Source organism: Bos taurus, chromosome 3 (assembly GCF_002263795.3).
Source record: "Bos taurus isolate L1 Dominette 01449 registration number 42190680 breed Hereford chromosome 3, ARS-UCD2.0, whole genome shotgun sequence".
Taxonomy (NCBI): domain Eukaryota; kingdom Metazoa; phylum Chordata; class Mammalia; order Artiodactyla; family Bovidae; genus Bos; species Bos taurus.
The window spans coordinates 92,714,640-92,740,745 of NC_037330.1; the positions used below are offsets into that span (position 1 = coordinate 92,714,640).

At 55.8% G+C, this 26,106-nt stretch overlaps 1 protein-coding gene across 3 annotated transcripts in view; it reads left to right on the forward strand.

Annotated features, from left to right (window-relative positions):
* The window catches only part of GLIS1 (GLIS family zinc finger 1), a 260,514-nt gene extending 235,198 nt beyond the window's left edge, over positions 1-25,316 (forward strand). Inside the window, exons 5-11 of one of the 3 annotated variants that reach the window (XM_010803559.3) lie at positions 1,606-1,767; positions 6,678-6,788; positions 12,265-12,397; positions 17,485-17,641; positions 22,978-23,156; positions 23,755-23,922; positions 24,818-25,316. In XM_010803559.3, coding sequence (XP_010801861.3) covers positions 1,606-1,767; positions 6,678-6,788; positions 12,265-12,397; positions 17,485-17,641; positions 22,978-23,156; positions 23,755-23,922; positions 24,818-24,975 — 1,068 coding nt within the window. In that variant the 3' untranslated portion in view covers positions 24,976-25,316. The remainder of the gene's footprint in view (positions 1-1,605; positions 1,768-6,677; positions 6,789-12,264; positions 12,398-17,484; positions 17,642-22,977; positions 23,157-23,754; positions 23,923-24,817) is intronic. The other 2 variants (XM_059885137.1, XM_059885138.1) reach the window with 2 other exon arrangements.
* The last annotated feature ends 790 nt before the right edge of the window (positions 25,317-26,106 follow it).

Below are 26,106 nucleotides of genomic sequence, written 5' to 3' on the forward strand. Positions count from 1 at the left end.
CCTTGGGCCAGCCCCAAGCAGAGCGCGGCCTGCAGTTGCGGCCAGGCCTTTAAGGGACAGGCGCCGGGAGTGCCCGCACCAGACCGGCCGTTGTCTCTGAGTCCTTGTCTCACGTCGTCTGTCCTGGCCTAGACGATGGAACCAGTGGCTCAAGAGAGGGAGCCCGGCCTCCTCTGATTTCTTCTTAAGAATCGCCTCCCCCTGCCCCCTGCCCCTGGGAAGACAGCGAGCACAGAGGAGCCACCTGGGCTTTGGCACCAGACGTGGCCTGTGTCCTGTCCCAACGCGGGACCACCCTAGGAAGCCTCCGTCTCTGAGGTGGGGATGTTGGGGCCGCTCACTTTCTGACTGTCGTGTGTGGTTAAACCTCTAGCATCACTCCTGGACAGAGGGAGCAGAGGCAGGCCAGGGCACCTCCTCCTCCTGCCCGTGGCAAGCGCCTTGGGAATGGAAGGTGGACAGTGAGGAGAAGCAGGAAAGGGCAGCCAGTCACACGGGGACCAGGGAATGCGCCTCGGGTCTGTGGGCGAAGGATCTTGCAGGCTGACAGGGGTTGGACAGACTGTGATGAGAGAGATAGGACATTCCTTGCTGAGTGTCTTACAGAAACAAAGACTTGGCATTACCTGGCAGACCCCTGCTGCTGTGAGCCTTGGGTGGGGAGTCGAGAGGGGCCGGAAGTGTGGAGGGCTGGGTGTTTGAATGCCAGGCCCACATTTAGGCAAGAGCAGCAGGGTCTCTTTCATACATCAGAGCCTCCTGGGGTAGCTGTGTAGAGGGTAGGAAGGAAGGAGTTTGAAGTTAGAGGACTCTGGGGGAAGAGATGGGAGCTGGACAGAAGCTGCCGGAATCGACACTGTGTTCCTCTCTGTCCACCCTCACCCCCACCAGGGACATCACATGTCTGTGCTGTACCCACTGCATGCTCACTGCCTGGCGTGGGGCCTGGTGCATACTTGGGGGCATTGAACAGATAAACAGCCAAATGATAAGTCAAAGACTCTGAGTTTACAAGTGTGGTCATTGTTCTGACAGCAATCAGCATGATGCCGTGTTCCAGGAGGGCAAAGCCCTTTGACAGTCAAGTGTCCCACCCCTTGGGGCCTTCGTATCAGCCCTGGATGGTGGCTACACAGCTTTAAGTTTGTAGGCAAGGAAATAAGGCACAGGCATATCAAGGGCACTGCTCAGAGCCTCACTGAGAGCGGAACTGACTAAAATCCAGGCCTTGGGTTCCAAATCTAGGGCTGTCTGCACTGGACATGTGCCTGCCCCCTGTCCATTCAGGGCTGCGCTACCATTAGAGTGGCATGTCACTTTTAGACGCCATTGGAGGGCAGACCCGTCCAGAGACAGAAAGACCAGCTTTTCTCAAGTCCTAGTGGCCATTTCTAAATCAGGGATGGATTTTTTTCTGGATCCACCAGACCTTCCCAGATAAGAGTCTAGGTCCTGAGCACTTCATGGGGAGCTGAACTGGGGCACCAGGAGGCCTCGGGCAGGGCCAAGGGGGTTGGCAGGGGAGCAGATGCTGGGGCCCATTTTCGGGCTGGGCGGTGGGCCCTCCAGGGCCTGCAGAGTGCCCCTCACCGGCCTCTCCTGCAGTTCGAGGGCTGCAGCAAGGCCTTCTCGCGCCTGGAGAACCTCAAGATCCACCTGCGGAGCCACACGGGCGAGAAGCCGTACCTGTGCCAGCACCCAGGCTGTCAGAAGGCCTTCAGCAACTCCAGTGACCGCGCCAAGCACCAGCGCACCCACCTCGACACGGTAGGCCCCGGGGGTAGAGGCCGAGGGTGGAGGGTGGAGGACAAGCACCCCGGCCATGTTTGTCTAAGGCAGGGCAGCAGCCACCTCCAGGCAGAAACCCTGCCTTCAGCCTTGTTGACATTTTGGGCAGGACAGTTCTTTGCAGGGAGAGGAAAGCACCATTATTATAGGGTGTTTAGCCACATTCCTGGCCTCTGTTGTTTTAGTTGCTAAGTTGCGTCCCTATGAACTCTTTTGCAACTCTATGAACTGCAGCCTGCCAGACTCCTCTGTCCATGGGATTTCTCAGGCAAGAATACCCGAGTGGGTTGCCATTTCCTTGTCCAGGGGCTCTTCTCCACCCAGGGATCGAACCTGTGGCTTCTTCCATGTCTCTTGCATTGCAGGTGGATTCTTTACCACTGAGCCACCAGGGAAGCCTCGATCCATTAGATAGGAGCGATTTCCTACTTCCCAGTTGTGACAACCAAAAATGTCATTCAGTGTTGGCAAAAATCCTGGGGAGGAGGAATTAAACTCTCACCTGGTTGAGAACCACCAGCCCAAGCAGTAGTGTGGGCCCCACTGAGCGGGGGCACGGGGCAAGGGGGTGGGGGTGCAGCTCGCATCCTGCCTCTTCTCCCCGAGCCTGTCAGTCACTCCCAGAGCCAATCCTCCCTGCTCTTCCTCGCCCACCCCCACCCTGACCCCTGGCATGGAGACAGGCCAGAGGCTCTCCAGGGCCTTGCGTATCTCCCGGGCACGGTGGGTAAGCCGTTGAGGTAAGCAGGGCCCAAGACTCCAGGCCCCTGGATCAGTGACCTGGGCCCCAGATGCCCGTGTGTCCACCTCCTTTCCTGTTTGTGCCAGTGTGATAGAGAACCTGTGGCTCCATCACAGCACCGGTCCAAGCATTCTGTACTGTGCATACAGACCTCAGCAGTTAACAGAGCACTTCTACAACATCATCTCCCACCATCTCTGCCGGTCAGTGGGTCACGAGCCCATTTGGCAGATGAGGAAAGTGGGGCTCCGGGCAGTTCCCTACTCAGCCAGAAGGTGGCAGAGTTGACTGGGGCCTCCCCGCAGTCTCACAGCACCTATGTGAGGGGATGCACCAGCCTAGGAGACCCCCAGCCCCTCAGTGCAGCAGAGGATGGGTCCATAGCCAGACTCCACATCTGGACCACTGGCCTGTATATCTGCTTTTTGTGCGAATGTTTGGGGAACTCTGCCAGTGGGGGCCTGGGAGACCTGAGTGGTCGTGCAGCCCAGCGTCAAGTAACCGGGACATACAGATGAGGAAACAGAGGCCCAGATGGGCGATTGACCACTCCAGGGTAAGTCGGAGGCCACGTGGCAACAGAAGTCAGAGCTGGAGGCCCTCTGGGGGGTTTATAGCTGGGAAAACCAAGATCCCCAAAAGATGGGGGAGGTGGATAGCAGAAAATAGCAGGGTAGTCACGTTCTGGGGCCCGGCCAGGCCCTGGGCAGAATGGTCTACACATCTTCCCGTCCTCTGAGACCACACATACCCTCCCCCAGTTTAAGTGACAAACCACAAGGTAGGGGCCTGTCCCCTTTTGCAAACGAAGAAACTGAGGCTCAGAGATGAAATCATTGACTGTCACATGGCTGGAAAGTCGGGGAGCTGGGATGCAACCCTGTCTGCCTGACCACTAGTTCAGTGCCCCTTGCTGAAGAAGGGGAGAAGAGCGGAGGGGATGAGGTAGGAAGGAAGAGCCCTGCCCCTAGCCTGAGCCTGACCACTGTCCCCACCACCCCCACGTCAGGCTTACTGTCTTGAGGGTGGGCACATAGAGTGAAGAGGTGCTAACAAACCCCTCTGCCTCCATCATCTTCTCATGCCCAGCCCCTGGGGCCCTTGGCACCTATACCAGCCCTGAGAGGTACACATGGCAGCCCCAGCAACACCAGGCCCCTCTGCACTGCCTCCCCCAGGCCTCCCTCCAGGCATCTCGGGGTCACCTACCCTGACTTACCCCCTTCCTCCCCTCTCCTTACTGCATTCCTGGCCCCAGCCCCAAAGCAACAGGCCTCTGGCCCCTGCTTGGTGTGTGAACAGAGCTCCGAGGGCAGGGTCAGGGCAGGCCCAGAATGAGCCCGCAGGGTTATCTCAGTCCTGCATCTCCCCAGAAGGTCCTGGTCGAGCCCAGCCCCCGCGCCAGGCCCATGGAGACACTGCAGTGGCCCCCCATGGTGAGGTTGCTTTCCCAGCACCCGAGGGCCCATGGGGTCAGCCCCATGCAGGCTGGGCCTTATTTCCAGAGGGGACCTGCTCACGTCCCCAGGTCCGCTCTGGCACCAGAGAAAGTGGGATTCTCTCCATGGGCAGGGAAGCAGTGGAACAGACTGCAGAGAGCCAGCCTGGGTTCTAATCCCAGCCCTCCATCTGGTCCCAGAGGTCTGAGAACTGCCACCCAACCTCTCTGGGCTTCAAACACTCCTACCTTACAGGAGAGGGATGGGGGGATCAACTGAGGCGACAGCTGTGGCGGCCAGACACAGGGTCTGTACAGCAAACGTGAGTCGCTGGCCTACCTGTGACTTGCTGACTGAATGCTGACCAAATCCTGCCACATCCCAGATACTCCATGTGCAGTTCGAGTCCTAACTGCCACAGACTGTCCTGCCCTGGCCTCGGTTTCCTTACAGGGAAGATGGGGGCAATAGTCTCTCCTTTGCCCACTTCCCTGGACTGTTCAGGGCTGCAGAAGAGAGGGGGCACCTGAGCAGAGGGGCGTGGGCACCGCACTTCTGCAGGATCTTGGGCAAAGCATCAGCCTCAGTTTCCTCATCTGTAAAGTGGGGATGCTTTTCATGGGGTGAGTGTGAGGCTGAAAGGAGATCGCAGCTGGCCAGCGCGGAGTGCAGTGCCTGCACACTGGGCGGGGCGAGGGCGGGCTTAGTATGTGAGGGGCTGTCTTGTGCTCAGGTCGGGAGGGCGCTGTGAGGTGCTGGATGCTCACAGCACGGCCCTGAGTGTCCTGCTGTGAACGAGGCCTTGGAGCTGGTGCGGTGACTGCAGGCCTGGGGCTTGGCTGCTGCTTGGGACAGCCAGCCACAGGGTTTCCTGAGGGCTCCTGGGGGAGCTGGGCTGGAGGAATGTTCTACACACGTCAGGCCCTGGAAAAACAAACACAGAGATGGGCCTTGTGCCCTCTTTCCAGGCGAGGGCGCCTGCACACACGGAGCTCTGTTTGTTTGCTTTTTGACAAAAGCGCGTGGATTTGTATCAGCGTCCCCTGGGGACAGAGCCTGGGGCAGAGCAGGGCAGGGCCCATGAGAGAAAGAGTGTGTGTGTGTGTGTGTGTGTGTGTGTGTGTGTGTGTGTTGGGGTGGGAATCGGGCCCAAGAAAGAAGGGCCCTGTGGTGTGTGGGTCTGTGTCTGTATCTGTGTCTCTGAGTGGTTGTGTGGGGGGCAGGTCTGAGGCCTGCCTTCCACCCTACCGTACCTGCCTTTCAGCGAGGCCAGCCTCTCACTGCTCTGTCTCTTTCTTTTTGCTCTCCTCTGTTTCTTTAACGTGGCAACTCTCCGTGGCAGCACCAAGGTATGGCCGTCTGTTTCTGCTCCCCGCCCCCAACCCCATGCTGTCCAGCAGGGCTGGCTCACCTTGAGGTTTAGGGGCAGTTCCAGTCGGCATGGCTGGTGGGGACATAGGCGTCATCTCTAAACGTCCCCCACCACTGTGTCCCCTGCAGTGGTTGGAGGCCAGAGGGCCCTGAGAAATCAGAGCTGCTGGATGTGTTCAGAAAGGGAGCCTTAGGGACTTCAAGCCCCAGTGGCAGCTGGAGTCCCTGAGCAAGGTCTCATGGAGGTTTGCTTCTACGGGGAGCTCAGAATTCAGTTACAGCCACAGAGCCCTGACCTGGGATGAATCAGAAGGGACCCTTCCTGGAAGAAAACTCACCCCTGGACAGACCCCGCAGCGCAGGTGGACAGTGCTACCGGTAGAAACTTGAGAAGTGGCAGTGGGAACCAGACTCAGGAGAGGTTGGAGAGGAGGTGACAAGAGCTGGGTGTGTTGGGGTGGGAGGAGGGGTGAGGGCTCAACCAGGGCTAAAGTCACAAAGGGCCTTTAGCACCCAGAGATGGGCTGTATCCGAGGGCACCAGGGAGCCATGGGGGGTTAGAAGGTGAGAGCGTGGCCAGGCCTGTGAGAGAGGTCCTCTGGCTGTGAATGAGAGGGTAGACTGGAGGCGTAGAGAGCACAAGGGGTCTGGATAGGAACCAGGGGAGGTGGTAGGCACTGACTTGTTCTAGAAGATGAATGGGGCTCCAGGGGAAAGGGACGTGAAGGGCACCAATGCCCAGCCTACCCGGGGCTACACCTGAGACCCAGTACCCTCTGGTCTCCTGTGATTATTGGTTTGAGGACCTACAATCTTCATAGCCTGGGGACCAGTCTGGGGACCCCGGACCCATTGCAAGGTTCGTCAGGGGCTCCGAGCCTGGGCCTGCCGCTCTCCAGCTTGGTTCCACGTTTGTGTCCCATTGCCTCGAGCTGTGCCCCACGCCTGTTCTTCCTTTTCCTCCTGCCCCTCTGCCCCTCACTTTAATCCTTGTTCACTTGCTGCTCCTCTGCAGCTGTGAGCCACAAAGGGTGTTCTTTTCTCAGAGCCAGTGTCAGAGCTGGAAGAAGTCTTAGAACTTGGGGGGCCCCATCATCTTGCAGAGGAGAAAGTGAGAGTCCGAGAGGGGAGGCAACTTACCAGAGGTCCCAGGATGAGGGTAGAGTGGAGACACAAAGGCCTCCTTCACTGCCAGGCCAGGCACCTTCCCCCTACCCGTGGGCAGGCCTGAGGCAGACTCCTCCTGGCGGGAGGGATAGGATGCGAGCCACACAGCAGGACGTACGGCCCGGTGGATGGCCCCCCACTCACCCCACCTCTGCCCTCTGATGTTACAGAAGCCGTACGCCTGCCAGATCCCTGGCTGCTCCAAGCGCTACACAGACCCCAGCTCCCTCCGCAAGCACGTGAAGGCCCATTCAGCCAAAGAGCAGCAGGTGCGTAAGAAGGTAAGAGGGCTCCGTTCCAGGCCCATCTCTGCAGACAACCCCCCCTACCCCACCCAGCCTCCTGTCCAGCATCAAGACAGGTAAAGGTCACACTCCTTGCATGTATCCAGCCTTCCACACCCATGGGTGCTACTGTCCCTCACCGTCCGTCTGCCTCCCACCAGCCCAAGTGTCAAGATGGTCCATGACTTACAGTGGTTTGTTTTCACAAGTTCAGTAGAAACCACACTTTGAAGTTTTATCTTCTCTGTGACTTAACAGTGGTTTGACTTCTGATGGTCCAGCTCACAATTTGTCAACTTTACGATGGTACGATGGTATTTTCACAAGTTTAGTAGAAACCACACTTTGAAGTCTGATCTTCTCCCGTGTCTGTGATGGGCAGGATCTTCTCTTGTGATGCTGGGCAGAGGCAGCTGCTCGATCACAAAGGGGAACAACTGATACACTCACAGCCATTCTGTTCGCAGACCACCATTCTGCTTTCCACTTCCAGTACAGTATTCTGGAAGTGAGCTATTTGGAAGTGAGCTATTCCGGGAGTACGTTATATGAGCTATTCGGCACGTTGTTTAGGACAGTCTTTGCCTGAGGTAATCACCGGCTGTAGTCTTGTGTAAGTGTTCTGAGCACATTTAAGGTAGGGGAAGCTAAACTATGGTATTAAGTAGGTTCAGTTCAGTTCAGTCACTCAGTCGTGTCCAACTCTTTGCGACCCCATGGACTGCAGCACGCCAGGCCTCCCTGTCCATCACCAACTTCCGGAGCTTGCTCAAACTCAGGTCCATCGAGTCAGTGATGCCATCAAAGCATCTCACCCTCTGTCAGCCCCTTCTCCTCCTGCCTTCAGTTTTTCTCAGAATCAGGTTCTTTTCCAGTGAGTCAGTTCTTTGCATCAGGTGGCCAAAGTGTTGGAGCTTCAGCTTCAGGATCAGCCCTTCCGATGAATATTCAGGACTGATTTCCTTTAGCATTGACTGGTTGGATCTCCTTGCAGTCCAAGGCACTCTCAAGAGTCTTCTCCAACACCACAGTTCAAAAGCACCAATTCTTCGGCACTCAACTTTCTTTATGGTCCAACTCTCACATCCATACATGACCACTGGAAAAACCATAGCTTTGACTAGATGGACCTTTGTCGGCAAAGTAACGTCTCTGCTTTTTAATATGCTGTCTAGGTTAGTTATAGCTTTTCTTCCAAGGAACAAGCATCTTTCAATTTCATGACTGCAGTTACCATCTTCAGTGATTTTGGAGCCCAAGAAAATAAAGTTAGTCACTGTTTCCATTGTTTCCCCATCTATTTGACATGAAGTGATGGGACCGGATGCTACGATCTTCATTTTTTGAATGTTGAATTCAGTAGGTTAGGTGTATTAAATGCAATTTTGATTTTTGATATTTTCAGACCTTGATGGGATTATGAGGCCATAACCTCATTATAAGTTGAGGGAGGTCTGTACTTCCTCACTTTCTGCCAGAAGACATTTATCCCCCTACCAGCTCCTCTCTTATCCATTTGCCCAGGCCTCGTTTATAAACATTTGATGTTCCCAGCATTCAGGATGCAAAAATAAAAACCATGGTCCTTACCTTCAGTGGGGACCTGGCAGTGAGAGACAGATACACATGAAGGGATAAGTCGACACAATATGACACAGACCGCAATAGATGTGTGCAGAAAGCAGTCAGAGAGCCGGAAAAGGGCTGGGGCCTATGGGGGGGAGCTGGAGGGTCATGGAAGAAGCGACATGGGGCTGGGGCCTATGGCGGGGAGCTGGAGGGTCATGGAAGAAGCGACGTGGGGCTGGGGCCTATGAAGGGGGTTGGAGGGTCATGGAGGAAGCGACATGGGGCTGGGGCCTATCGGAGGGGAGCTGGAGGGTCATGGAAGAAGCGACATGGGGCTAGGGCCTATGGCGGGGAGCTGGAGGGTCATGGAAGAAGCGACGTGGGGCTGGGGCCTATGGCGGGGAGCTGGAGGGTCATGGAAGAAGCGACATGGGGCTGGGGCCTATGGGGGGGGAGCTGGAGGGTCATGGAAGAAGCGACATGGGGCTGGGGCCTATGAGGGGGGTTGGAGGGTCATGGAGGAAGCGACATGGGGCTGGGGCCTATGGCGGGGAGCTGGAGGGTCATGGAAGAAGCGACATGGGGCTGGGGCTGGGGCAGTGGTGTGCAGGCTCGTGGCTACTGGCACCCTGGCCTTGGGTACGTGTCTTAGTGCCTTTGTCCTTCATGTCCTCAGCTGTCAGATGGGGCATAGAGGACTTGCTTTTAAGGGTTGTCATGAGGATTAAACAAGGAAATCTATGTCAAGGGTTTTTTGACCAGTACTTGACCCAAAGTAAAAGTTCTGAACAGAAGTCAGGAGGTGTTGTCATTAAGTCTTAAAGAAGGAGTAAGCACTGGGCCTGTGGAGGTGGGGCCCCAGAGAGTGACAGAAGCTTGAAACTGTCTGAGGGCCAGCCTCACGCAGTCCCTGCCTGACTCTGGGCTGAGCAGCGAGGCACGGAGGGGAGGCTGTGGGGGTGGGGTGACAGGATGGCCCTGCGGAGGCGGCAGGGCTGTCCTGAGGATGGGGGTTCCATCGAGGGGTTGCAGGCAGAGATGGGACACGTCACCCTGAAAGGTGGAGCTGGGGGCTGTGTAGAGAATGGGTCGAGGTGGTTAGAGGGAAATTTGAGACAAGAAGGCCACTGCTGGGGGCAGGAGAGACATGGAGGGTGGCGGTGGGGGCTGACCTGGGGCGGGGGGGGAGGGGAGGAAGAGGGACTGGGCTTGGTGACTGCTTGGCTGGGTTGGGGGTGCCTGGCAGGAGGAGCATCAGTGTCAGAGGTTGGGGGAGCAGGATGCATGGACGGTGGTCCCCTTCACCAGGATAGAGAATCTGAGAAAGAAGCAGGCTTGCAGGAGAAAGCAGCGGGTTCTGTTCTGGACAGGAGGTGTGTGAGCGTCTGAGGGACCCAGTGCGGTTGGAGGGACAGGACTGCGACTCTGGGCAGGACCTTACCTGGCTGGGTTGAAGCCACATCTCCCGAGGACCAGTGGGGCCACAGATGCTGGAGTGCCGGAGGGTGTGTGTCGGGCGGAGAGAAACACCAGAGGCCAGTCTTGGGCCATCAGCGTGACAGAGGAGGACAGAGCAGGAAGAGCCATTAATTTGTTTAGCAGGATTCAGGAGCAACTCCTGTCTCCAAGCAGTGTTCTCAGAACTGTGGATACAGTGTAAATAGGGCAGAAAAAGGCCTAGAGGCTGGAGAAGTCGACTGCTGTATAATCCATGGGATAGGGGTATGCAGAGATGGGCTGCTAGGAGCAAGCAGACCTCAGTAGCAAAGAAAATGGAGAGGGGACAGCTTGGCTCGGGAGCCCCCTGGAAGCTGTAGAGCAGAGCAGGAGCGTGGTCACAGCATGTGCTGTCAGCTTGCGGTGAACACAGCACAACCACATTCACCCTGAGGAGGGAGGGATGAATCTGGTGCTTCACAGGCTGTATCTCATCTTCTGCTGCTGCTGCTGCTGCTGCTGCTAAGTCGCTTCAGTCGTGTCCGACTCTGTGCGACCCCATAGACGTCCTCACCATAATCTTAGGAAGTGGGAGATTCCTCCCCATTTTAGAGATGTGGAAACTGAGGCTCAAAGAGGTAACAAGTATGCCCAGGGTTGTGTGGTGTGGGAGGGACAGAGCCAGACCCATCTGCTTCCAGGGCATGAGCTCTCTCCACTGCTTTCAGGTTGAGGAGCCTGGGCAGGGACAGGGAACGGCCCGGGCTCCACGCCAGGGAGGCTTCTGTCCCGAGCAGACTGATGCCCAAGGACCAGAATCCTGCCCTGGTTTTCCCAGGCCCCATGCTTGGCTTGCACTGAGCCCCTGGGACCTGGGGCCGCAGATCTGCAAACTTCCCAACAATAAGCATCCATTAAAAGCCATCGGGGATGATGTATCTTTCTGGGTAAAGCGACCCTTGTATTATGACAGCTCCTTGGCAGCCCTGCTGCGTTTCAGAGAGAATTAGAAATGCTTTTCTTCCTTAATTCTCCTCTCCCGCTGCTCCTAATCCGATCGACATTGCGGTCTGCAAGAACATGCCTTGGCCCTCTTTTGCCAGAAACTTAATTTACATGGAAAACAGCTGCTGGGTCAGGGAGCCGAGAGCCCTTCGGGAGGCTAGGCATGCCTTCCCCGGGCCTGGGTGCTGGCCCGGCTGGCCTGGGAGGGTGGAAAAACCCTCGGGCTAACTCCCGGCTGCTGTGTGGCATGCAATGAGGCTCTTGCCTTCTCTGGGTTGGTTTTGTCCCAGTTAAAATGAGGATCTGGACGAGTCAATCTTCAGGACTCTGATGGTCAGCTTTGGGATTTCCCTGGCAGAAGGAACCCTTCCCATCCCAGTGCACACCCCCCTCATCACTTGAGGACCACTGTGCCCGTCTGGTCCCAATTGGAGATGTGAAGATGTTCTGAGGGGTCAGGCTCAAGTCTATATTTAGGGATAGACAAGGACGATTGGCCAAAGACTTGCCAGCCCCAGTGTGCTGTTAGCTGACACCCTCAAGGCCAGGTGCCGACTCAGCGGCCCCACTGTCACGTGACCGAGGGGGAGTCGGCCAGTGGGGTGAGCCAGCCCTTGACCCAGCACCTTCAACCATTGTTCACACCTGTCCTCTCGTCACCCCTCTCAGCAGCCTGGCCGGTACGGCAGGGGAAGGGAGAGTCAGAGAGGTTATTTGTCCAGTGTCACACAGGGAGTAAGAAGAAATGGAGCAGGATTTGGGTCCAGGTCTTCTGTCCCCAGCCCTGGACTGTTTCTGCTGCATTTTGTGCCAGGAAGGGAGATGGGAGTGGGGAGGAAGGAGGGAAAGACACTTACTGCACATTCACTGTGTCCTACTCCCCCGGTGTCAGTCAGCCCAGCCGTGGCCCAAGAACCAGCCCCACAGACCTCCAGCCTCCTGGAGGCCCAGCTGCTGCACTTTGATGCCCTCCTGGCATCTGTGCCAAGGCCACGCCCCTGGCGGAGGCTCCCAGCTAATGATGGAGCCTGGCAGGCCCTGCAGGGATGTGAAGTCAGACCCCTTCCTGGGAGACTTGGGACTCCAATGACTTCCAGCAGACTTAGGCGCCCTGAGGACTCCCTGGTCCCTGGGCTCCCAGTCTAGGAAGCTCCCACCAACTTCCTCTCTCCCTCTTCTTCCTTCTGTCTGGTGGCTTTCCCAGCACGTCCAGCTCTCCCTCACCTATTAAAATCATTGAATGCTCGATCTCGCCTGAGCATCTGCTTCTCAGCCCTGAACTAACGCCACTCTCACCGTGTCCACAATTAGCTCCATTTGACAGCTGAGGAAACTGAGGGGCAGCGAAGGAGGGGTCGTGCCCTGGAGCCACCGTCCTTCCTGCCCTGTCCCCTAGAGTGAGACTTGCTGGTGGGCAGGTGATCTTGTGCTAACCCTCTCTCTCCCTCTGCTCACTCCCCAGCTGCACACGGGCCCTGACGCTGAGGCTGACATCCTGACCGAGTGTCTGGCCCTGCAGCAGCTCCACACGTCCACACAGCTGGCTGCCAGCGACGGGAAGGGTGGCCGCGCCCTAGGCCAGGAACTGCTCCCAGGTAGGCAAGCGGGGAGGCAGGGCCGGGGGGGCCCTTTCTGCACCCAGCCCTGCAGGCAGACAGCCGTGCTCCATGAGCAACAGGGGCCATGTGGGCACAACCTGCTGGAGGTGCCCACTCCTTGGAACTTCATTGCCCAGGCAGCTTGTCTCCCCAGGTGTACGTTCCTTCATACCCACTCCTCTTTGACTCACCATTGCCTGTGGGATGAAGCCCAGGCTCCGCCCAGGCCTCCTGGGGCCTAGGCATTCCTAATGGCCTCCTGCCCCAACCTTGGCACATTGGATGCGGTTCCCTGAACACACCAGGCTCCCTCTTGCCTGGGAACCACTGTACACACCTTGCCAGCCTCCACTCCCTGCACCTTCACTATGACAGGTCCTGCACTTTCTTCAGGACCCACCTCAGGGTTCATGCCTGGGCCCCAACTTAAAGTCCCATGTACTCCCCACCACGACTCCTTACTTCAGAAGAGAAAACCGAAGCTCTGAGAGGATGGGCAGCTTGGCTGTAATTGCTTCCAGCTCATCATAAGATAGGGCCCCCCCTAGACCCCTGGGACCCTGCCACCCATCTATCTAGATGCTCAGAGCCTCCAGTGCAGCCGAGGCAGCGTGCCTGCCCCTGCCAGCAGCCACGGGGCAGGTCTCAGGCCCCGGCAGGAACTCCTGGCTTCTTGGGAACCCAGCCCAGCAAAGGGCAGTGTAGCCTGTGGATTCCAGCTGACAATTCCTGTGCTCTGCCCCTTTCCCCACCCCGAAGAAACCACAGTATCAGAGCAGAAAGCTTTTCCCATCCTCTGGGAGTTCTTGAATTACCCCAACTATTTTAAACATTTTTTATTTTCTAGTTTTTTAAAATTCTTCCCCCTCAGCCTTAAAGTTGTAGCATATTTAAAACTCCATCAAAGCACTTACCAAATAGCCTTGGGAAAAGAAGGTATTTTCCCTTTCTCTAGGTAGCCCTACACAGGGCCTGTGCTCAGACAGATCCACAGGATGAGGACACCCCAGGAGGATGGGTCCATGGAGGAGGGACCATACCCACCTGCCTCCAACTAGGGGTCCCTTCTGCCATGGCTGCAGCTCTTAGGGTCAGAGTTGCTAAAATAGAGGGACGCTAGTAGGGAAGAGGCCCTAGAGTTGACCCAATCTAGGGATGAAGGTTTGTGTCTCAAACGCCAGCTGCCTGGGGCTGGAGCTCTGTGTTGAGAAGGCTTCTGAGGCTTAGCAGGAAAGAGGGCTGGGACTGGTTAACAATGGCTGCCCTGGGACAGAGGGTCAGAGGTCCTACAGCTGCATCGTTTCCACCATGGGAGGACTCAGGTCTGGGCAGGAAAAAGACTGGCCTAAGGTCATCCAGGAAGGTCAGCAACAGATCCGATTTGGAAGCCTGTTCTCCCAGGTACTAGCCCAGGGCTTGTCCCGGGGAGAGCAGTCAGGACCAGTAACATCTCTTGAGCACCTTCTCGGGCTGGTCACTTTCCAACATCATTTCATCCAGTCCCCAGTGAGCCCATGCTGCAGATGAGAAACAGAGTCTCTGAGGCGGCATTGTGGATGAGAGGGGCACTGGGGTAACACGAAGCCTGCCCAGGCCTGCTCTAGCAGTGGGTCAGCAGCATCTCTGCTGCTTGAGCCTGAGTTCCCCACCCCTCCCCAGCAATCTGCTGTGACAGCAAATGTGATTGTGGATATGATCACATAATTATATAAAACCAGTGTGATGGAGAATTTTATCATTATTATTGTTGCTCACGGTGAAGGAGAAGAGTAGCTGTTTACTCATCCATCTCGTGATAATGCAAAAGCCATCGTTTACTGAATATATGCCAGGAGCTGTTCTAGGGACTGTACATGTATGTGTTAACTAACATAATCCTCATGTCAGCCTCATAAAGTACATACTAGCATGCACTTTCTCTTCCAGACAAGGAAACTGAAGCCTTGAGAGCTTAAGTAACTTTTTGCTGAGGTTCCACAACTAGTAAATGGCAGAGGCCGATTTGAATCCAGGCCATTTGGCTGCAGGCCATGCCCTTAACAAGCTGTCTGCTGCCTTTGCCATGGTGCGTGTGTGTGTGTGCGTGTGCGTGTGTGCGCATGCGCGTGTGCGTGTGCGTGTGCGCGCATGCGCGTGTGCTCAGTCGTGTCTGACTCTTTGCGACCCCACGCACTGTAACCCGCCAGGGTCCTCTGCTCCACCCTGCCATACTGAGCACCTCTTGTGTTCCAGATTCTGTGCGGGTCTCTGTCCTTGAGCTACTTCCAGCACAGCGGGGAGAAAAGGGCCAGCCAGGCAAGCTCAGGAGTCCTGGGTCCCCCTGGGGCCGTCAGGTTCTCCTGCAGACCCCGCAGCGGATGCCTCAGGCACAGTTGGGAACAGATGTTAGGGCCAGAGGTTAAGCACTCACGGCTGATGATTGATGACGCTGATTTACAGCCTGAAGTGGTGCGTTCTGGGGAGAGATTGGACGGGCCAGCCTGCTCATTACGATAACGGTGGTTCCCTCCTTCCTGCCCACTGTCTGTCCGCATGTTCAACGTGCCTGGTTCACACACTCGGTCGCCCACCGTATATTTACCCTCAGGGGGCTGGACAGGGAGGCATCTGGACCGGGGCCGGGCAAAGGCAGGGGAAAGTGTGGACAGAAGAGTCCAGAACAGAGGGGTGAGGTTGGGGAGGGGCTGGTGAGAGCGGCCTCCAGTCTTCGCTGTCTGACTATGTGAAGCTCCCCTGAGCTTGCCCCTCATCAGGAAGGACCAGCTCTCCTCACAGGAAACCCTCAGGAATTTCCCCGGCAGGCCTCCTTCAAGCCACCCCAGGTAACGAGATGGGCAGTGAGGACGTGAGAAGCATGAGGTCAGCACGGCTGAGGGAAAGGGAGCAGGATTTATCAGGATTCTAGGCCTTCCCAACTGTCAGGCCCCCAGATTGGTTCAAGATGGCAGGCGAGGAGGTGCTACAGAGAGTGGTGAGTAGAGCGAGGCAGGAGCAGCGCTGAGTCAGGCCCCGTCTGCAGAAGCCCCCTCCCGCGCCTTCCTGCCCAAGCTGGGAGGGGTGTGCGGCTGAGGGAGGAGGCGGATGGGCGGGTGGGTGGTGGTGTCCATGGGAGCCGAGATCCCTGAGACAGGGGCCAGGAGGGACTGGGGCTGAGAGGCAGGGGGCCCCCAAGAGCCCATTCAGAGCCTGGGTCTCACAGCCTGGCAGCGAAGCCTGCGCCAGAGGCCCCTCGCCTGACGGGCCAGCGCCTGAACGGGAGCCTAACTTTAAATGAACTTTGTCTTGGTGTCATTTGGGAGGACTGATTAGCTGCCCATTGCATGACTTTTGGCAAATTACTGAAGTTCTTAAGACGTCATCTTAAAATGAGATCATGTTATCGCCCCAGTTGACAGTTGTTGAGATGCTTGAACTTGATGGTGTGGGGAAAGACCTTGACGTATAGTATATTCTTAATGAATTGTTGTCAGTAATAACGCATTTATTGTAGGAGTAGAATTTCACCGAATATAACCCTTCCATTGAACGTCTATCGCTCTAACTCTAGGCCAGGGCTGCAGACTGCTTGGTCTACACACTGCGGTGCCATAGTCCCACCACTCCCTGTCATTATCCCCTGCCAGGCCACTCATTCTGCTCCCTGCTGTGCTACCTAAGGCACTGAGCTTGCAATCCCTGCCCTTGTCCTGCTCAATTCCTGGTAGTAGTCCCCTGACTCACAGGCCTGGGACCCCAACCACCTGAGAAAGGAAAAGTTCCTCCTTGACCCCCACCCCTGAAAAGAGTGTGGTCTGTTTTCCAGTGGTCCTCATGAGGTGCTGAGAGCATTGAGTGTGGATCCAGGATGACCAGAATGACACTCAGAATATAACGGCTGAATACCTGATGCAGCCTCAGTGCAGCTCAGGGCCCGGTCCCCAGGTCCACAGAGTCCTCCCAGGGCATCAGCTTGAATTGATTTCTGGGAAAATGATGTCAATTTCTATGAAAATCGGTAAATGTGGCAGATTAAAAAGGGGGTGCAAATTGGCCCCATTTTTTTCAGATAAAATAGGGAACATCAAAAAATTGCAACTCTTGGTGTGACCTCCTCAGGCTCCAGTCCCAGAGAAGGGGCTTGTTTTCCTCTCTAATTCAGGTTCCTTGTGAAGGTCTTTGGGAAGCGCTGGCCTTGGTCAGTACTCTCAAGCCCTCAGTGGGGTCCCTGGAGCAACATGTGACTGACATGTGTCAGTCATGACACACGTTGACCCCCCTGTCCTGGGCAACGTGTGTCCCCCATTTGATTCATTATCCGACCCGTCTTCTTAACAAGGGAAAGACCTTTGGTAGTAAAAGGTGCTCCCTCTTGCAGGCATCTTCCAGAGGTTTAGAATCTGAGACTCGAACATGGCTGACACCTGTGCTCAGTCGACACCCTTGTACAGTGTACATCCTACACAACCGTCTGTGGCATCCCTTTTCCCAGGTCTCCCAGGCCAACCTGCCATCCAGCTAGCACAGCCATCCTGTCTCTGGAACCCCTCACGGCAGACATCCAGGCTCTCCTCGCACACCTCTGGGGAAGAGCAGTGCATTTTCTCCAAGGGCAACCTGTGACCCTACCACAAATCTGCCTGTTAGAAGGAACAGACAGGTCCAATCTGCTTCTCTCAAGCTTCCCTTCATCCCAGGGTCTCTGTCTACTGGGGCTACATGGAGCAAGCCCCTTCTTTCCCAGAACAGCTCCAGAGATTTGAGGCGGCTTACTCCATTCAAATCTGCCTCTGCCTCAGTAAACACACACACACACACACACACACACTCACAGGGTCCAACCACCCCACACCTCTGACAGCCCCATGTCAGTCCACCTCTGTGCTCAGCATGGACCTCAGCCCCGCATACAACCCTTCAGCTGCAGCATGAACAGAGCACAGTGGGGCCATTATCTCCCCCTGTCTGTGCTCCTAACCATCTAGGAATACAATGCTGGTTTCCCTTCTTGTCTTTCTGTCTCCATAAGCAGGCACAGTTCCTGGGGTGACCACAGCCATCTCTAGGGAGCGGCCAAAGTCCAGTGATAATTGTTTGCTTCCCTGCAGGCATGTATCCTGGCTCCATCAACCCCCATAATGGGCTGGCAGCAAGCATCCTGCCCTCTATGCATGATGTCCCTTCCAGGCACCACCCACTGGACGCCACCACCAGTTCCCACCACCATCTGTCCCCTCTGCCCACGGCTGAGAGCACCCGGGATGGGTATGTATAGCAAGCCAGTCCTCCTCTGGGACAGCAGATGGGCACCTGCATGGGTGGCAGGTGAGGGCAGGCGTCCCGCACACTAAATGGTTGTTACTGATAATGAAAGTAGCCAGCATTTATGCAGCACCTACTGTGTGTACCAGATACTCACTGGGCACGATTTCCTCCTTGCCTCATAGACATCCTAGCTGGTGGATGATATCATGGGGCTTCCTGGCACCTCACCTCGTGCCCCCTTGCCTCCCCAGTGGGGGTGGCCCCGGGAAGGTGCTGCATCCCCCCTACCCCTGACCCTGACCCAGACCCTGTGGGCTGGGCTGCTGCACCCAAGCCTTCTTGGGAGCCTCACCCTGACTTCTCTTTGGCTTATACTCTGTGTTTGGTGAGCAGATTATTTGCCCCTACTGCCCACTCCATAGATGCCCACCTAGGCCTTGTCCCCACTTCTGGCCCTGCAGCCGTGACCACTGGCCGGGGCTGTCCAGAAAGCTTTACTGCAGGACCCCTGCAGGAAGGGGGCCTTTTCCTCCATACAATGTGGTTCCCTTTGTGGTCACTTAATCGTCTAGAAATGAAGAATGTATTAATTGTTGGCTTCAGCAATACGTGAACTATGAACTTCCAGATGTTCAAGCTGGTTTTAGAAAAGGCAGAGGAACCAGAGATCAAATTGCCAACACCTGCTGGATCATTGAAAAAGCAAGAGAGTTCCAGGAAAACATCTATTTCTGCTTTATTGACTATGCCAAAGCCTTTGACTGTGTGGATCACAATAAACTGTGGAAAATTCTGAAAGAGATGGGAATACCAGACCACCTGATCTGCCTCTTGAGAAACCTATATGCAGGTCAGGAAGCAACAGTTAGAACTGGACATGGAACAACAGATTGGTTCCAAATAAGAAAAGGAGTACATCAAGGCTGTATATTGTCACCCTGCTTATTTAACTTATATGCAGAGTACATCATGAGAAACACTGGGCTGGAAGAAGCACAAGCTGGAATCAAGATTGCCGGGAGAAATATCAGTAACCTCAGATATGCAGATGACACCACCCTTATGGCAGAAAGTGAAGAGAAACTCAAAAGCCTCTTGATGAAAGTGAAAGAGGAGAGTGAAAAAGTTGGCTTAAAGCTCAACATTCAGAAAATGAAGATCATGGCATCTGGTCCCATCACTTCATGGCAAATGGATGGGGAAACAGTGGAAGCAGTGTCAGACTTTATTTTTGGGGGCTCCAAAATCATTGCAGATAGTGACTGCAGCCATGAAATTAAAAGACGCTTACTCCTTGGAAGGAAAGTTATGCCCAACCTAGACAGCATATTAAAAAAAGCAGAGACATTACCTTGCCGACAAAAGGTCCATCTAGTCAAAGCTATGGTTTTTCCAGTGATCATGTATGGATGTGAGAGTTGGACTGTGAAGAAAGCTGAGCGCCGAAGAATTGATGCTTTTGAACTGAGGTGTTGGAGAAGACTCTTGAGAGTCCCTTGGACTGCAAGGAGATCCAACCAGTCCATCCTAAAGGAGATCAGTCCTGGGTGTTCATTGGGAAGACTGATGCTGAAGCTGAAACTAATACTTTGGCCACCTCATGTGAAGAGTTGACTCATTGGAAAAGACTCTGATGCTGGGAGGGATTGGGGGCAGGAGGAGAAGGGGATGACAGAGGATGAGATGGCTGGCTGGCATCACTGACTCAATGGATGTGAGTCTGAGTGAACTCCAGGAGTTGGTGATGGACAGGGAGGCCTGGCGTGCTGTGGTTCATGGGGTCACAAAGTGTCGGACACGACTGAGCAACTGAACTGAACTGACTGAATCCTTGGGAAATCTTTTCCTTGCAAATGAGTAGAGGGAAGCCTCACAGCCCTTCCCCCTACCCTTCCTGCTACTTTTGCTCATCACCAGCAGGACTTGAGCAAACTTGTCCCCCGAAGCCTGATCCCATCACCTTCCTCCTTCCCTGTCCTTCCTTTTCAAGGTCAAAGCCTTGGCTTTGGCCTTGGCCTGCTTGTTCCTGGGGCCGCTGGCCTGATTCCATCACCCAGTTTGTTGTCCAGGGCTTCTCCTGCTACTCACTCACCTGTTCTCTCAGTGTCCAGTTGCTGATGCCCTGGTATGGGGCCACTGATTCCCGCAGCCCTGGTGAAGCTCCCTGTGATAGACCTACAGGGATTTCCCACACTGGGCAAGTAACTCTCTGGGAAGAAAGAAGAGGCTGTGGAAAGCCGGAGAGAACCCAGTGCAGTGGGGGAATATGTCAGGGAGGGCTTCCGGGAGGTGATGCTATGTGGGGCCTCCAAGGTTAAGTAGAAGTGGAGAGGTTGGGAGGAAGGGCAGGTGTGGTGAGAGCTCAGTGTGTTCTGGAAGCTGCACCTTCATGTGGGGTGACCTCAGGAGAGAGGTCACCAGGGCCAGACCACAAGGCCTGTGACAGGACTTGTCTGCAAGGTGTTGAGCAGTGAGCAAGTCAGGTTTGGGAATGAGAAGACACAGCTTGCGGTGTGGGGCTGGACTGCAGTGTCCACAGAGAGTGGATGGCAGCCCAAGCCAGCGCCGGTGGGAGGGAGGAGGGACCCCCAGCAGGCGAGAGTCCCATGGAGTGAGCGGGACTTGAGGACAGTCTGGCTGGGTGGGGAGAGGAGAGCTTGTCAGAGCTGAACCCGTGGGCGTGCAGGGAGTGCCCTAGGTGTTCATGGAGCAGGGAAGGCTGGCTGTGATGCCAAAGAGCCACAAAGAGGCAGCCTGATGGAGTACCAAGGGGAACCCAGAAAATCAAGTCTTCCTGGAGCCTTAGTCTGCTCTTCTGTAAAATGGGCATTAGAATACCCTTCTCTGTGGAAGTGGTGAGGGTCAGGTGCACATGCCTGATACTGTGTGTGTCAGCTGGTACAGGCTCCATGGACACCAACCTCCTGTCCCTCCCTCACCCACCCACCCACCGGCTCAGGCCACCTGCTCACCCAGCCCCCAGACATCTCCAACCAAAGACAAATAAACCACAGAAGCCTTTCCCCACTCGGGCCTGCTCACTCTGCTCCGCCTCATTCATCACCTGCCTGCTGCCTGCGTAAGTGCCCATCAGGAATTCCTGCAGTGAGAGGCAGAGTGATGACAAGACTGAGACGGGACCCCCAGCCCGCCTGGCCACCCGCGCCTGCGGGAGCGACAGGCAAGCCATCCCCACCAGCCAGGCGCCCAGGCTCCCCCGGGGCTGCCTGAGAGAAGGGCCCTCATGCCTGACACCAGGACCGGGCCCAGCTTGAATGGGTTTCTTTTTTCAGCCCCTGAGAAGAGGAGAGGAAGGGGGGAAAGCCTTCAGCCTCCTTTTCCTGCCAAAGTCAACAAGGAAGGCCACTCGTGGCTCCCTGGCGGTTTGCTGGGACGTTAAATAGCTTGACAGAATTATCTGATTCACTCAAAAATATGCTAAGAGGGCCTGACTTCATGACCAAATTTATTTACCCTGGCTCAGAGAAGACGCCCAATAGGGTGGGTTTTTTTTTTTTTTTTCCCTCCCCAGCCATGTACGAAGTATGAAGCCCTCGTCTGCCAGGCCAGTGAGGTTTTTATTAATTTTTATAGGTTCCAATTGAAGCAGAAATATTTGATTTAGGGATCATTTGCATGACTCAGAAGAGGCGCTCCAGACGATCCTTTTTCCTTTAGAGTTCAGGTAGAGGGGTAGAACCTCAGCCTCCCTGTCCATTCGGAGAGAGTCGTGTTCTGTTTAATTTCACTGGCTGTGAAGGTGGCAAATGTGAATTTATGGCAGGTTTGAGACAGGAAAAACAAACTTTGAAAATGCATGTTTTTTCCCCTTCAGATCTGGTTCTCCTTAAGTCTGCAGTGCTGTTAATCTCTGGATTTTGTAGTTGAGTGATTCAGAAACCCATTTGTTAGTATTTATCAGCTGTTTGCTGTGTGCCAGGCCTGGTGCTGAGCAGGGAGTGACTGAGAAGACCGGGCCTGGCCCTCCCCGCGGGGTCTATCCCAACAGAGGGGATGGACAGGAAGTAGGGGCAAAGCTGGAGTGTGGGTGCCACCATGGGGTTGGCATAAGATGGGAGGGTACCACGCAGCAGGCTGGAGGGAGGAGGAGCCACCCTCCTGGCCACGCCTGGGCTCAGCCTCAGCCTGGAGAACTGGTTTTGAGGACACATGGCTTGTACACCGCCCTCCACAGTTTATAGAGCACAGTTGTAGACCCACTTGATGACCCTGTGAGAACAGGCTTAGAAATATTAATGATGGTGATAATGGCGGTTAACTCATGGAGCCTTGAAGAAGATCATTTCATTAACTTCAGGAGGCTGGCCTTACCTCCAGTGTCTCAGATCCTGGCCTGGGGACCAGGGTCCCGATGTGGAGGCCCTCCTCTGCTGTCTTCAGCGCACTCACAGGGGTGTGCGTCCCAGACATTGGAATGACGACAGTGCAGCGTCACCACAGGGGCAGTGACAGCAGGAGGCCCATGTTAGAGAGGGCAGATGGGGACCCTGCAGAGCTACAGATGTGAAGACCACCAACCTCTCCCCAGATCTCCTTTCTCCGTTTTGAGAAAGACACTGATCTGTCATGCTTCCTCGAGTCTTAGAGGGTGGGCAGGGACAGCATGGCTAGCCTGGAGAGGTTACATGGAGCTACGGCAGTGAGTATATGGGGTATTCTAACATGAACAGTCCAACATAGCCATTAATGCAAAGAAGAAAATAAATACTCTGAACCTCCACACTCTCCGTTTTTCTGCAGTCATTGCACATAAGTAGTTCAGAGGCTGTGAGCCTTCAGCCCAGGGTCCCCCTGACCCCAGGGTCATTGTGGTTCGTGTGAGCAGACCTCAAGGGCTCAGGAAGGCGGCGCAAGGAAGGGACCTGGTGTCCAGTGATGTGCAGCCTGGTTAGACATCCTGCTGGGGCTCAGCTGGATTCAGGGCTAACAACTGTTAGCCACTGTGGTCTTATTTCAGAATGTGAGTGTCCTTTAGGCTCTGTACAAAGGGAGGTGGTGAGTCCCCCATCACAGGATGTATGCAAGTAGAGGAGAGATGGCGAGAGATGTAGACAGAAAATCCATAAAAGTACACCATGCAAGAGACTAAAGGCCAACTTGGACAACAGGCCTAACTGCTGGTTTTCCTTCCTTCATCTTGATGATAATGCTGATGATTCACGGAGTGGCTAAGAATGTTTCTGACATCATACTGATGCTGTGTCTACATTGCTTTATTTAATCTTACGCTCACCAGAACCCATGAGGTCAGTGCTGTGTGTCTGGGACTAACTCGGACAACCTCTATGAACCTTGGCTGTCTCTCTTCTCTCCAGGTTGGGACCTGGCCTCCTCTCGCCCATGGTCAGTCCACTGAAGGGGCTTGGGCCACCTCCACTGCCACCATCCTCCCAGAGCCATTCTCCAGGGGGCCAGCCCTTTCCCACGCTCCCCAGCAAGCCGCCCTACCCGCCCTTTCAGAGCCCTCCACCCCAGCCTCTGCCCAGCCCTCAAGGTAAGCTCTGGTCAGGATGGAGGGGGCCCTTTCCAGATAACCCAGTGACTCCTGCTCAGGCTGCATGAGAGGAAGGAGACACTGGCCCACAGGGTGGCAGTCAGGTACCTGGAATGATGGCTGGCACCGAGGGTCGTGGCTGGCACTGAGGGCCACACTGGGAGAAGGTGAGAGACAGGTGACCCGGTTTGCCTCACAGGGGGGTCTCTTCCAGGAGCAAATTTGTCATGAGCGGTGAAGAAGAGTTTGTCCCATCCACCGGGCATCAAAGGGATCATCGTGGGTAGCAGTGGCTGGGGGTGGGGCGGCTGGCTCTTTGGAGGAACTGTGAGTGACGGGGTATCTTAGAAAGGCACGGAGGACCCAGAGTCCCTGCCCTGCGAGCACTGCTGGCAGGTGCAGCCACGTGACAGTGCTTTGCCCAGCTCGCTCCAGGGTAGGACCCCGGCACCTCCTCTGGCCTGGGGCTCTCTCCTCCCATTCACACCCACCAGGCCACAGGCCAGTGCGGGAGGCTGAGCCGCACGGGGGGACGGCCCCCTCCTCCCTCTCTGGGCGTTTTCCCTCTGAATGCAGCCCCTGCCGCCTCCCCCTGCAGGCTACCAGGGCAGCTTCCACTCCATCCAGAATTGCTTCCCCTATGGTGACTGCTACCGGTCGGCCGAGCAGGCAGCCAGTGGGGATGGACTGGCGGGGGAGGCCCATGGCTTCAACCCCCTGCGGCCCAATGGCTATCATGGCCTTAGTGCACCTTTACCTGCCCCAGGTAAGCCTCTCCTGCCTGCCTCCTTCCCACTCCTGTGCTGTGTGCTTTGCGCATGTTGGGATGGAGAACCCAGGGAGAGGGGAGGGCTGCACACAGCCCAGGTGGAATCGGGCCCAGAGCACAGGGCCTGGTCCGAGTAAGAGCATCAGAAGCAGGGTACGGAAATTCCCAGATCAGCCTCAGGGCTCAGATCCAGCTGGAAGCTACAAGGACTGGGCAGGATGGGGGACACCAGCCAAAGGGGAGACTGGTACCCAGTCCCAAGGCCCTTTGGGCAGCTGTGGGCGTGCAGCAGGGGGTGGAGGGATGGGCACCAAGGCACAGCTGAGCACACACAAACCTGTGGGTCATCTGCATGTGAGCCTGTGTGTCCCTGCTCACACACACACATGCTCCCAGGTGTGCACATGTCTTCCTTCTCCACGTGTTTGTGGGGCGAGTCTGTGTGGGCACGTGTATGCATGTGCGTGTAGGGCCAGCACGGGTGCTTCCTGGCAGTGTGAGCGCCGTGTGTGTGTAAGGAACTCCCTGACACGTGTGCTCCACATCGCGTTTGTGCTGACGTTCACACCCGCTCTGTGCACACATGTCCTCCTCCTGTGATCCCTCCTTTGTGTGTGTGCACACATGTGAGTGCATGGTTGTGTATTAGCAAGTTTGGGCCATTTCGTATGAAGGTGCTTGTGTGCAGGTGTGTGGCTGTGTGTTTAAGAACAGTATACTGTTCTGTGACATGGACACATGTCACACACGTACACCAGAGGCAGGTGTGAGCCTCACCAAGGGTGTACTGGGGGTGGGTGGGAGCGGGGGAACATGGACGGGTGTGTTCTGTTTGCTCGCATGTGGATTGGTGCGAGTTCTCCAGCCTGGACCCTGTCCCCCACATCCACAGGCTACGAGGCCCTGGCCGAGGCCCCGTGTCCCACCACGCTGCCACCACAGTCATCTGAGGACGTCGTGTCCAGCGGCCCCGAGGACTGCGGCTTCTTTCCTAATGGGGCTTTTGACCACTGCCTGAGTCACATCCCTTCCATCTACACAGACACCTGAATGCTGCCATACCTGCCCGCCCTCCACTGCCGATGCTACCCTCCCACCTGCTGGCTGTTCCCACCTTCGGGGCAGCCAGCCGGAGCAGCCAGGCCACTGCTCCCCAGAACGCGGCCGGGTCTGGCCACGAGTGAGCCTCTAAGCCCCAGCCAGGCGCTCAGAGGTGCCCGTCAGGATCCGTGACCTGTGACATCCCTTGACTGTGTCTTTCCTCTTGTCTCCCCAATGGTTTTGAAATCACAGACCTCGTGTATATAAATTGTACAGAACTTGTTTTCCATTCCCCTGCCAGTTTTATATTTTTGGTTTTACAAGAAAAACATTAAAAACTGGAAATGAGACTTGGGGGCTGCTTTGTGATTCAGCCTAGAGGCTGAGACCAGGAGAGCGGTGGAGGAGGGCGTAACAGGGCAGGGTGCGGAGCCCAGCTCGGTCCCTGGCTTCTGTGTGTGGGAACCCCGTCACATGGTCCCGCCACGTGCTGTGGGCCTTACGGACACCAGCACTGGTCCCAGGACGTCAATGAAAGGCAAAAGCTCTTGCCCGCTGGCAGGCAAGCAGACCAAGGCTGGGATTGAAATTGGAATTCCAATATGACCCAGACCTTTGCTCTCTGCACTGACTCCTCGGTTGGTGGAAAAACACACTTCACTTCTGAGGCTGGCTTTAGGTAAACAAGCAAGGCCTTCCAGGGACAGAGCCCGGACAGCCCCGGCAGGCAAGGGGCAGAGAGGCAGGGCCCCTGAAGACGGAAGTGCGGAGAACCTCCTTTGTACACAGAGCCCCGTGCTTCCTGAGTAGCTCGGGAGGATGGGGAGAGGAGGCCAACTCTGAGTGCACCAAGGCTCCCTTCCTACAAGGCTGCCGCCCTCCGCTGCCTGCCTCCCTCCCTCCCCACAGCCCGGGCCTGTGCTGGTGTCTGAACAGTGTCCTGTGTCTCACCACGTCACCCTGAAGGTCACCTGGTTTAAAAAAAAAAAAATCCTCAAGGAAAATTTTTGCCTTGTCACTGCTGAAGTGAAGTGAAGCAAAGGAGGTCATGCTTACTGAGCACCCACTGTGTGCAGGGCTCTCCTCCACCCCACACCACCCGTGCTCTGGGAAACAGCCCCGTGGAGGGTCTTTCTATCC